The sequence below is a fragment of the Lissotriton vulgaris genome, chromosome 1_1, assembly GCF_964263255.1.
Source record: "Lissotriton vulgaris chromosome 1_1, aLisVul1.2, whole genome shotgun sequence".
Taxonomy (NCBI): Eukaryota; Metazoa; Chordata; class Amphibia; order Caudata; family Salamandridae; genus Lissotriton; species Lissotriton vulgaris.
Genome location: NC_141685.1, coordinates 263,424,546 through 263,437,840, shown reverse-complemented (window position 1 = coordinate 263,437,840; position 13,295 = coordinate 263,424,546). Strand labels below are relative to the sequence as shown.

The following is a 13,295-nucleotide window of genomic DNA, read 5'->3' as shown; positions in this document are numbered from 1 at the left end:
GACAGTGGTTTCAATATACAAATGTGTACTTACGTTTTGAAATTTTAGCAATATGAGGCTATGCATAATGCTCCCTGGATGCTCTGATTAGATGCAAATATTTGCAGACGCTTGAAAGAAAGATGGATGATTCTTTGCTTTCAAAATAAAATGTTCACCAAAAAATTGAAGTAGAGACAAACCATTGCTATACTATAACATTTGAGGTACCATTTCATTTCAGCATCCTTTAGTAACGTGTTTGATGCATGCTAGTATTTACCCAATATATTAACAACTGAAAATCTGTGCAGCCAGTTTCAATAAGATTATGGGAACCACCAAAATAAACTAGCATTGTCAAAGCTAGTAGGTCTGGAATTAGTTTTCATTCTTTTGGTTTTGTCAATGCGTGGCTTGTTTTGGCATGTTTTTTGTAAAACCTATTTGTGTTGAAGCTGCTGGGCCCTCACCGTTATAACAAGCCTGGTCAAAAGCAAAAATAGTTTTTGGTCTCAAAAAGCACACATTGCCACTGTAGTTCGTGGCATTGAACAGAACTACTTTGTGCGCCGAAATGCTCCTTCTGAAAGCGCAGACTGCTGTCACTCGCAGTGAAACCAGTCGATAGACAGAATTTTAATTATCACAAAAGGTTAACACCAGACCTAATTAGGGGCCCAATTATAAAAGAAAGTCTCAAAAGTGCACCCAAAGTATATGTCCTTGCAATAAGTTCAGAATTTCCCTTATGGCAACATAAGGGAAATTCTTCTATTCAAACCCTGCTGTGTTATGGGGCCTGGCATGGTCAGAGAGGCTATATCTGAGCTCTTACATAATTAGATTGCCTCCATAATTTGCTGCCGCATTACATGGCACAGAGTGAACAAGTGGATTCTGTTACAGGACAAGTAGATTTATGAAGCAACCTGCCCCATGGACAAGTAGATGTTTTATTAAATGTCAAACCCCTGCTTCACCATAAGGAACAACATAGCTGAAAATGTACTGAAGTCCTTCAAACAAAGCACCTGGACCTCCTGGTTTCGCTTTGGACGTGTATATAGACTAAATATGGACTTGTGGGCCCCTCTTATTATAAATATATTAATCTGGCACTTAAAACTGGTCGACCCCAGCCTTGAAGACTGGCCATTATCGTCCCAGTTTTTTTTAAAAAGGGGACCCCGTAGTAACCCCTGCTACTATTGACCTATAACTCTTTAACTCTCTAAGATTCTACAGTTAAGATAGTTAAAAGGGGGGCTGCTTGCCAGTAGGCCAGTGAGATGCCACTATTGTGGTTCTCCATAAAAAAAAGTAAGCTTCCTACTCCTGCGTTCCTATAGGCCAATATCTTTACTTAATGTTGAAACGAAGGTGCATGCCAGGGCACTGGCGGCTCAACTTTGCTGGGTGATCACCTCTCTAGACCAGTCCAGCTTTATGCCTCATAAAAGCACGCACCTGAACCTGAGGCACCTGTATGGGATACTGCATATGACGGCCCTGGACGCCGAGATGGCATTTCATAGTACAGTATAGCATGGTCTAGCATAGAATGGAGTTGTATGTTTGCTACATTGGCCAAGATGGGCTTTGGGCCGAAGAATTGTAAGTGTGTTATGCTTCTCTAACATGCACCCCTAGCGAGGGTACGAGTGAATGGCGTAGTGAATCTGGTGTTCAGGCTGTACAGGGGGACGCGACAAGGATGTCCCGTCTCACCCACGATTATCGTGTTGGCCCTGGAGCCGCTCGCGGCGTGGGTGTCCCTGGACTCGTTAATAGTGGGGCTGCGGGCGACTGGAGGTTGGTGGAAACATGCATCTCTCTATGCAGATGTCTTCCTGTATGTCGCTCGGCCCTATTAGATAAGAAGAGTCTAGGCTCACAGCACTGCACAGAGGCATTCATACTGCTGAAATACAGCACACAATTGCCTATTGCATTTGCGGGGTCATGTTTTTTTAAATTTTCTATGTGGTGTCTACGCAAAATGTTTTTCAATTCTAATGTATAGGTTCTAGGCGCTACTATCTTCATGTTTCAACTGGATTCGCTCCATTTTATCTGTCTCCAGTTTGAGGTTCTTTAAGTCACCTTTTAATTTTTGTATTATTGCCATATATTCTTATTAACGTTTTAGGTTTGTATTTATTGTTGTATGGGGCACAGGCTCTAAACAACGGTATTTATACATTTGGTCGTGAGTGTTCAGCCCTATGCTCCCATGGACAATGTTAACTGTTTTTTAATGAAATGTGCACTTTAATGGTCTATTGCTTGATAAAGATTCTTTAATTCTTTGATAGGATATATGTAATATTCTACTTATCTGTTTGGAAGCTACTCGGGCTACTGAATGAATTGGTCCAAATTGGCGATCTACCTTCTGGCGAGGGTAAACAGACGGTTTAACATCAATGGTGCTAGATGAATTTAATTATTTGGGCATCTATGTTAACCGAGACCCACAGGAATTTATCTGCAAGCATCTGCTTCCCCAAGCTGAAAAGACTACGGGGAGATGTGGCACATTGGCGAAACTTGCCCCTTTCACTGATGGGTAGTGCATCTTGCTATAAAATTATGACCCTTGTGCGCATGTTGTTGGTGTTGCAGAACATTCCATTTAAAATTCCGCCTGATGCGAAGAAATTGCAAGGTTCTTTACTAACAAAATCAACTTGATCGAACTATCCTTCACTTCCCTTCCGCTTTCACTCCAGCCTCCCCCCATTCAACACACCCTCTCCACCACCTCTAACTCATCTTCGTTCACTCTCTTATCACCTCTCAATCCCTCTCAAGCCCTCCCTGCTCTCTCCCAACCAGATCCCGTTCTGGAAAATAACCCCCCCCCCCCCCCCCCCCCCCGGCTAAAAACAATGCCTCTTGGAGCTACTTTAGTCCAGTATCCGAATCTACGATCACTAATATCATTAACAAACTCAAACCTTCCTCCCACTCCAAAGATCCTCTTCCCGCCCATCTGGTTCAAGAACTTAATACTATCATCGCACCTATATGGACCAAAATCATTAACTCCTCTTTCCACTGGCTGCTTCCCCGCCTCTCCAACTTGGTCAAATCACACCCATTCTAAAAAATCCCACGACCGACCCTAATGACCTCAACAACCTTCCCCCTATCTCAAACCTTCCATTCCTCTCTAAAGCCCTTGAGAAATGTGTCCTATTACAATTAGAAAAACACATCAGCACCTACAATCTCCTTGATATTTTCCAATCTGGCTTCAGAAAGGGATGTAGTACAGAAACTGCTATGATAAACATTACCGACGACATCAATCGCTCACTAGACAAAGGGGAATCCTCAATACTTATCCTCCTTGACCTCTCTTCTGCTTTTGATACTGTGCACCACCCCACCCTTAAGACTCTAAAAGTTCGATTTGGCCTTAAAGGTAATGTTTTCAATTGGTTCTCCTCATTCCTTCATAATAGATCACAACAAATCAAGCTCAGACATACTTCACCTAAATGACACCTTGACTAAAGTTCAAACCTGGTTCCATCAGAACCATTTCAAACTCAACCCGAAAAAAACTGAAACCATACTGTTCTCCCCCAAAAACAATTCCCTTCCCATCCAACTCTGGATCAATGACATCAAAGCTCACTCTCCACTTCTAATTCTGTGAAATCCCTAGGCATCAGTATTTACCAGAACCTTAATCTCATCCCCCACATTAAAAATGCAGCAAAAAGTGCTCTTTTCACCCTTCTCCACCCCTAAAATCCATCTTGCCCCGATCAAATCTGTCCTCAATCTTGCTGCAAGGCTCATCTCTGACTGTAAAAAATTTGATCACATCTCCCCCGTCCTCAAGAACCTCAATTGGCTCCCAATAGAAGGAAGATCCACCTATAAGATCGCTTGCATCACTCACAAAGCTCTCCACCAAAACACGCCTTCTTACCTTTCAACCAAACTACACAAAGCAGGATGTTCCTGGTCCCTGAGAAGCACTAACTCCCTTGTCCTTATCCCTCCTAGACTCAAATGTCAAAAGACCCAATCCTGTGCATTCTCTGGCAACGCTCCCACAATTTGGAACTCTCTCCCCCAAGGATCTCCGCTGCAACCCCTCCTACTCTTTCTTCAAAAAAGAACTCCCAAGTACTTCTTCTCAACAAATACTGGGGTACCTAATGCTAACTCTGATGATTACACTGTCATTTTATATATTTGCTTTCATCATGTATATTTGCTTTCTAGGTTTCTATTATTTTTTTTTTTTCTGCACAATCACTTGTTTATCTTCACCTCCTTGTAAAGCACTCTGATACTCTTGGGTCCAGCAGCGCTATATAAAACCTTTGAAATAAAAATAAATATTCCGAAAAATAGATCAAAAAGTTTACATACACCTATGGAATGTCTCTACCCAGAAAGTAGCACTGCAGAAATTGCATAGGGGTATATGAAGGAAATTGGGGTTTGTTGACATCCAACTGTACTATTGGGCGATGCAATTGGTTGCGAATAATGATTGCCTTCTCTGACTAGCAGGACCCAGCTTCTTGAATGGACAGGTGCGCAGTGAATGAGGGAGGACACTGGGCTATTTTGTACCGCCGCCAGAGAGAACGGGGTATACCTGAGCATACTTGGGGGTCTGGGCATGAAGGGAAGCCACACATTACCTAGGTTGGCAGGGAACATTAGTTTACCCCATTGTGGCACAGCTACCTTCTACTAGAGTTGGGGGGCTTTACAGGCTTCTCCAAATGGGCATTAATAGGGATAGAACATTTGGGCGATGTCTGGATGGGTCAAGCCATGATATCGTTCACAGATCTCTGCCAGGAATACGAAATGGCGGAAACTGAGTAATATAGCTATATGCAACTTGGCCATGCAACGAGGAGGCATTTATCAGAAGAGGAGCAATTGCCCAAGGCATTCCCATTGGAAGACAGATTATTAACAGACCCTATGCCTGACAAAGGAATATAAATCATATACAGGAAGTTAATCAACAATTCTCCAGACCACTACTGCAACTTTGAGAAGTGTGGTTTGGTGACCTGGGTGGCGTTGACGACGATGACTGGACAGAGGCCATTCAGAGCCCTAGAGTGATTGTTATTCAGACTACATTCAGACTAGTCCAGTTGCGGAGCCTAAATAGGTCTTTTTATTCCAGAACAGTGTTATATAAGCAGGATGGGATGTTTTATCACATCCTGTGGGAATGTCTGAAAATCCAGGAGTATTGGAAACAAATAACTGATGTGATGTCCCAACCGACATCGCTAACTGTCCTATTACCGGATAAATGTCTCCTTCCGTACATCTCCGGGGAGTAGACTGGTCCTATTATCAGAAAATTTGATGAACGTTGGCGGCTGGGGTTTCCAAGAGGAATATAGTGTGGGCCTGAGACCGCTCCTATGAGAATAGATGATTGGGTATCAGATTTAGCCTGGTGTCGGAGAGCAGAACCGGTGGTGTATTAGAGTAGGGGATGCCCCAAGAAATGGGAGAAAGTATGGAGGGGGGGTTTGGTGCACCTGTCAGGTTCTAATAAAGGGAGATGGGAGGGAGGAAGAAAGTATGTATCACACAGGCCGAATGGTCAGGAGACTGTGTGACATTGCAGACGATGGGCCGTAAAAGCGCCAATACCACGTTGCTTTAAGTGATATTGCTGGAGATGCCATTTTGTGAACTACTTAATGTGATGATATGCAACTAATAACCATGTATGCAGTTTGATGTATCAAGTTTAATAAAAAGAGGTTAAAAGAAGGAAAAAAAAGATAGTTTGAAGGAGCATCCAGGAAAAGTTAACAAGGGTGGTGGATAAAAATATTCTCTTTAAGTTCCAATATTGGTTCAGAGCCAGGTTAGGTGCAATGGAGCACTGCCTCCAGCTCTCATCTCTTATGCAGAGTTGATAAGGGGCTTGTGGTTTTTCTGAGGGCCATACATTATGATTTCTGCTGATGGTGGATATGAGCTGGATTGGGAACACACTGAGTCTTTTGTGACGGGTCGAGCGGTCTGCCAAGGTTGTTTACTGGTCCCAATTCGTTTTCCCTTATCTGCCAGAGTCCTAGAAAAGGTGCTACTGGCTAAGGGTGTAAATGCAACAGTGATTAAGAAAAAGCTCATCCCTGCGTTAACATACGCACACGGTGTGGTCTTGGTTTCTAGAACAACCATGGGAATAGAATCCCTGATAGAGGGCGATATTAACTTTATGCCATAAATACTTTTGTAATGGCGTTTCATATATGCGGGCTACATTTGAATCTGAAGGCTCCTGATATCCATGTGTAGCCTGGGCTAGATTACGCTTTCTCAATTGTGTTAGGTTTATATCTAATTTGGTGTCCGCCATTGTTAAGAAGCTGATTGCTTGCCCCCTTTTTTTCTAAATAGAAGTTTATAGTAGGGAATATCTGTGTTTTAACCTAATGCTAAAGTGTTTGGGACTACAAAAAAGTAACTATCCTTCAGGTTGAAGAAAATAGAAGTTGGAGGAGGCCTAAAAGTCTTCTACACACTCTCTAACTTTATACTGCATCAGAAGCCTGGGTTGGAGTATGTCGAAGACTATATTAATCTGGCTCTGCTGCTGCTGTGGTGTTCAGCCTGAAGCAATCCTCCTGCGTCGTTTAATAGGGAGGATATTGAGGATTGTTTGTTATGTAACATGGGTCTTGAAATTCCCTTGCTGGACTATATCAAATCTGGGCAGAATGTATATTTTTCATGGACCTGGTGGGGTGTGTAAGAAGGATAGGTCTTGGCTGAAAAAAATCTTTTGTGGACCTAAGACCGTGGCAAAGGAAAGACTAGGAGCTAACCAAGACTCAGAATAAAGATTGTTTTAATTCAAACCATTCCAGGCCTGGGTCACACCTGAAGTTTGTGAATAGCCCATGGGATAGGACCCTATTAACTAGTTGTAGGCGTGGGGTTATTGGATGACCGCTATGTTTTCTGTTTGAGCGATATGATTTCCTCCATCCTTGTCTGTCCATGCGATTAAAGCTCTCCACAGAGTCTGCTGCACTTCGTGTTTTTTTTTTCTGTGATTATTTTTTTTCTTTTTTGTCTTATCCACATTTTATGAGGCCCTTTTTAATACCATTCTTGAGGGGCCTGGGTTTGACTGATTGTAGACCAGCCTTATTGTATTTGCAGATACGTAGCTAGCCAGTAATTTGTTCTAGTTTTATCCCTTTACATAAAAATGCCCTCCTTGCCAGGAATTATGTGGATTTTTGAATCTGGATGAAAGGGGTGTAGGCTCTCGATGCATTTTTACGCTGCGATTTAATTAAAGATTTGAATTTTTTAAGGTGTGGTTTATGTCCTTATGATGTTTATTTAATGTTCAAAATATAGTTTGGCTGGTCTTTTTACTGCCTTCTAACCTCAATATGCATGCAATGCATCTAATGCCCTCCAAATATTTCACATCCTTTTTCCACTAGTATATCCCAAGGGGTGGAGCAGGGGAATCTGAGTTATCATTTTGCGTATCTAATACACAATTGCAATCAGCCCTTATCCCCAATGGGATATTGGGCCTTCTGGCAAGTCCTTCCAGTAGCTCAGTAAAGAATTTTGGTAGCTCTCTGTTATGAGCAGAGCCTGTTTCCAGGGTGATATCTAGACCATCATGCCCATCTTTACCTGGATATATTCACCAGTTTGATCATTTTGTGATTCTGCTGGAGTAAATATGATCCCATGGCTGACCCAGGTTAGTACCTTTTGTGATGCGGGTGGAGTATTTTTGAACCCTGTGGGCTCTGTCCATGGGGGAAAAACTGAGATATGCTACCCAGAGCAACCTCTGCTCTCAGCTGTTTTCAGCCTTATTTCTAGAATTTGATCATATTGTTGCCTTCATCACCCTCAGGCAGAAACACCACGCAGATGTTAATGCATCTAGAATGCCCCTCTGAATCTTCAGTTCTCACTATTGAAGGAAGCGGACTCTTTCGGTTAGGTCTTTTACTTGTCTCTGCCAAACAGAAGTTGCCATCCTCCGAGCGCACCTGTACATAACAGGATTCCGGGGAACAGCGAAGGAGCATTTAGACAAACGCATCTCTTTATATACCTACGAAATATGGATGTACGTCACAAACCCAGAAACGACGATTCCTAAAATTATGGAAAGTTGCGAAACCTACGGCACATATGCGGGGTATACAATTAACTAGTGAAAATCATGTCCATATCCGGTGGGCAGGGCAAGTGGGTGCACTGCCTGCCCAAGCCGGCTTCAGCTAGCTCCAGAGGGTATAAAGTACTTGGGGATTTATGTCACAACGAACACAGTGGTGGCACTGGATCGCGATCTTTCTAGGGTACTCGGGGGGGAATCCTGCGCGGCTGTGGAAAGGTGGCGGTCCTTGCCATTGACACTGCTAGGTAGGGCAGCGCTCTATAAAATGAGTGCTCCCGAAATTTTTGTACGTTCTGCAAAACACGTATCGGCTGATACCAGAAGAGGTGTTCATCAAAATTGACTGCACACTGCGGACGTTTATATCTGACAGAAAACCGCATAGGATAGCGCAGGCGACATTGCAACACAACCAATAAAATGGCGGCATTTCCCTACCCGACCTTCGGGCATACAACTAGGCGACCCATCTCATTGTTGTGAATGAATGGGACCATACGGAGAGAGACCACCCCACATAAGCACTTGAACGCACACAATTCATTGGGCGCCCATACATGCACTACATCTATGGAGGGAGGGGCTCCACACAACTCTTAATAGCTACACTGATTGTGATCGCGGCTTGAAAAAAAGCGGAAAGGCAGATAAAATGGGACGGCCAGGTGACCAGGGAAACCCCGCTTTGGGTGGGTAACCGACTCAAGGAAATTGCGAAACTGCATGGTTTCCGGAAATGGGACTTGCTTAAGTAGCTGGTAACCTTCTCATATATCCAGACTGAGTATGCTATGAATCCGACCCAACACAAAGTACTTACAGCTGGCACACGCATGGTGGGCACAACCCATAGACACGAACATCCCTGAATACGCACCCCTAGAGGGTCACCTCCTGATGGGTGAGATCGGGGAAAAGGCAGTCTCCTGGACATACAGAACCATAATCAATAACAAGCCAGATTCCTTGCGGAAGTTGAGGGCGAAGTAGGAATTACATCTGGGAGAGATAGAGGATCTGGATTGGGAAATGGCGCTGATGCATCCCCAGGAGGTGGCCATCAAGTCAAGACTCAGATTGATTCAATTCAAATACTTACATAGAGCATACTATGACAGAGCACGACTGCACCACATAGGGAGGCCGGAAGCGCCCAACTGTCTGCGATGTCATGCAGCAGAGTTGCCTTCTTCCACACGGTCTGGGAGTGTTCAGAGATTCAAAGGTATTGGGTGATCCTGCTAGATGAGCTAGGAGCTATCCTGGAGGAGACTATTCCCCTGAGTCCCCAGTTTGTTCTGATGGGAATATCCATGGAGGGTGATCTCCCCAGAACAAAGTTAACACTACTCATTCTGGAAAAAACTACTTCAGCTAGGATTGGTGGTGGCAGCAAAGCGTGACCTGGCCAAGGCATGAGGGGGGGAGCTATACCGAGTCCATCACTGGCAGAGTGGCGAAAGAGTAATAGACATATAAAGCACTGGGCTGTCCCAAATAGTTCTGGAGAGCATGGAAGCCGTGGCTCACACACTACAGTCTTGCGCTCACTGACTCCCAATGATCTCCTAGGTTGGGGTGATGGGTGGGGGGAGGGAAAAGGGCCCGGGGTGATCCTTAGGAACATGGAACCGCTATTTGAACGTTTACCACTGCTAAAAGAACATGATGTTGATGTATCACTGAAAGAGCTTATTTACTTCACAGATAAGTATTGTTTCTGTACAGCAAATAAAAAAACACCAATCCCCCCAACCCCCCAGGTGGGTGGGAGTCCTAATTTTACTACTACTAAATTGAGAAAAATCCTAATTTTAAGACTGTTGGTATTCACAGAAGGCGTTTAGGAGTCCTAAAGTTAGGAGTCCTAACTTCTGTGAATACCGAAATGAGTAAGTGCCTTCTGTGAATACCAAAATGGAAGTAAGTTTAGGATTTTGTCTTAAGTTAGTTCTGTGAATCGGGCCCTATCTGTGTGCCTGTCATTCTGGCCTGCACCCCCAGCTCTCCCTGCAGTGCGTTCTCACCTGGATGCAAGCTCTTTTATGTAGGGCAGCTTGGTTAAATCACTTGCAGGATTGGTTACTAGTCACTCCCAGCACTCCTCTCCTTTCAGTTTCCTTGTCTCTGCTGGCAGGTTATGTGGGCCACACTCCCACGTTTCAGTCCTGGCTCTTGCCCAGCACCATCTTTGTTTTTGTCTGTCTTGCTGTGCATACATTTAGTCTTCTCCTAAAGCCGGGGTAACTTTGAGACCCAGACCACATTGCCACCATTGCAGGGAGGAGTGCCTCATCACACTCTCACTTCTCCACTCTGGTGCAGGCAGCAGCATTCATGCGAGGATTACTGGAGTTTAGGGCTGACTGACGGGAGCCCCAGGTAACACGTCCTATACCATTGTACCTGGCCACACTCCATGTTAATGTCTATATTTGATAATGGTATTGAGTGATATGATCTGTACCGCATGAGGGTCCTTGAATGGCTTGGCCGTCAGAGATTGTGCTTCCATCATGGAGGAGTGAGTAACATTCTAGAAATTATTGCCTTGTTAAAGACTTGCGATTGAGATTTGTACAAATGGGATTTCCCTTAACCCATGTCTACTTTTCCTAGAACAGAGGATGTGAATATGGCCTTCTTGAAAGTCCCGGTGATTGACGTGCAGAATGACAACTTTAAAGAGCTCTGGCCTTCTATGCTCCTGGCCATAAAGACATCCACCTTCATAGCTCTTGACACAGTAAGTCTGTCTGAGGCTGGGTAATCGGTGGCTTTTTGTGTGTACGATTGGAAGAAATTATATTGTGTTAGAAAACACAATTGGGAAAACAAAATGGTCTACATGATATGCTCAAATTATTTTACTTAGCACTCTCAACAAACTAAACAATTAGGGGTTTGAGGCTTCTGGATGGCCAGAATATTCACAAATGTTTCAAAGGAGGAGAAAGTACCCATGTGTTATTTGAAACAAGACTGTTCATGTTAGTTGGTCCAATTATTTCTTAATTTTTGTAGCGTCTATACTGCAGAAAATATTTTCTTTTGGAAAGCCATCTCTTCCAGGTCCAGTAAACTGGAAAAACACTCCCCTCCAATTGGATGTTGTAAAAGCAAGGGAGAGTAGGTCTCATTTGATAGGCTAATGTCCTTCCATTCTTCTTTGCCCAATGTTTTTTGTGGGGCTGAGCTCTCTCGCGTATTCCACAAATTTATAATTGAACTTCATTGGCAATAATTTAAAATTGTGTGCTAGGATACAGATACTGATAACGTTGTTAGATGAGATGTTCTGATTATATTTTATTCTTTAAACACATTCTGCAATCAATCCTGTATCAAAATTGTCTTTTATTTGAGTTTACATTGTGCTTAACTAATTTCTGTATAACATTCTTGGGCATGTGTATCATACGTTCATTTTTTCCAGAATGAGAAGTGTGCCATGCTTAAAGACTTTTATCAGTCAGATCATAAATACATTTAAATTAAACACTCTCAAAATGTTCTTGTTGTTAGACCTAGATAGAATTAAGGAAGAAACACAAAAAAGTTTTCGGCAACTTGAAGCTAGACCTGGCAATTCTTTTATAGAATGTGGCACTGGAATGGCAACTGAGCAAGGCCCAAGTTCGCTGCACTTTGCCCTAAGTAAATCCTGGAGAAAGGGAATAAGCTACAACCAGCAGTGGGTAGGGACTGGAGGGGGCTGGTGAATAGTTAATAGAGCGATACAAAAGGGTTTGATGGACGGAGCGTTTGAACAAATCAAACACTCACCCTCAGTCAACTGATCTGGGCTTAATCCATCACCATTCTTTAGTTCACTCAGCCACCTCAGTCCAGACATGGCTATATGCAAATCAGTCTGACCCTGTGCCTCATGGGAACAGTGCAGCCCGAACTGCCAAGCCATGTCTTCCCTGGAACAGAAACGAGCATCCTGGGACCGGTTTCATTCATAATCCTCATCAGCCAGGCTATCTTGAATCCAGTGTCAAAGTGAACAAGGGACTCACGTCTGAGCATACCCTGGCACACCTAGGGCCAACAAAGCGATACAAAAGGGGATGATGGACGGGTGGAATGCCAGAAACCGGTCCTCGGAAGCTTGTTTCCGGTCCAGGGAAGACATGGCTTGGCAGTTCGGGCTGGACTGTTCCCATGAGGCACAGGGTCAGACTGATTTGCATATAACCATGTCTGAACTGGGGTGGCAGAGTGGGCTAAAGAACGGTGATGGATTAAGCCCAGATCTTTTGACTGGGTGTGAGTGTTTGATTGATTCAGATGCTCTGTCCATCACCACCCCCTTTTGTACTGGTGAATAGTAAACGGCATTGAAATGGTGGGTGTAGGTGATCTCCTTGCAATTTAGAGGTGTGTGGTTTTGAGCGGTGTATGAGACACCAAGGAAAAAGATCACAACCATGTTTTTTAACATGCATGTTCCCTGCTTCTCAAATATCTTGATTTGAAAACCTATTTGGATGGACTAGCCAGCCTGCACACGATGTTACTTATGCCTCCTGACCAGACAATTATCTATTCTATGGGTCTTCCCAAGTTACAAATGGACCATAACATTTCAGCCTTTGCACAAGCCCCTTTTTATACTTTACTCAGAAATCATTTGTGCAAATTTCAGCCAACCTGGAAAACACAGTTCAAACAGCTCTTGGGTAATGTAATACTAAGAACGTCCTCATTGGTTTAAGTTCATGAATAGCAAAATAAACTGCTCCAGTTGTGCAAATCTACGGACTAATAGGGTAGTCGCTTTTAGAACAAAACATAAACCTAGGTATGTCCAGCGTAGGTCTTGGCTAGATCTATGCTAGCTTTTCCTGGCCATCCGTGATTATGTAGGAGTTACATTAGGACTAATTGTATGTAAGCTTATCCTGAAAATCTGGCATGTTTTTGGGTCTCCTTGCCTATGGAGCACACTACTAGTTAGGCCAACTTCTCCTTTACAGGTTCCAATCTCTAAATCATAAATGTTAGTCCTCTTGTGTATGATACATTTATGTCTTCGCCATACTGTGACCAGGAATCAATATAGCATTTCCTGTTTTTTTTGACAACACTAAACATATTTGGAAATACTGCTGATTTGTTTTGG

General features: G+C 43.5%; 1 protein-coding gene across 5 annotated transcripts in view; it reads left to right on the top strand.

The window, feature by feature from the left end:
* Positions 1–13,295, top strand: part of LOC147746880 (target of EGR1 protein 1-like) — a 71,043-nt gene that overhangs the window by 22,557 nt on the left and 35,191 nt on the right. For 3 of the 5 annotated variants that reach the window (XM_086952283.1, XM_086952285.1, XM_086952286.1), the window contains one exon: positions 10,784–10,910. In XM_086952283.1, the coding sequence (XP_086808409.1) occupies positions 10,800–10,910 (111 nt within the window). In that variant the 5' untranslated portion in view covers positions 10,784–10,799. Of the gene's footprint in view, positions 1–10,781; positions 10,911–13,295 lie in introns of those variants that run through there. The other 2 variants (XM_086952284.1, XM_086952287.1) reach the window with 2 other exon arrangements.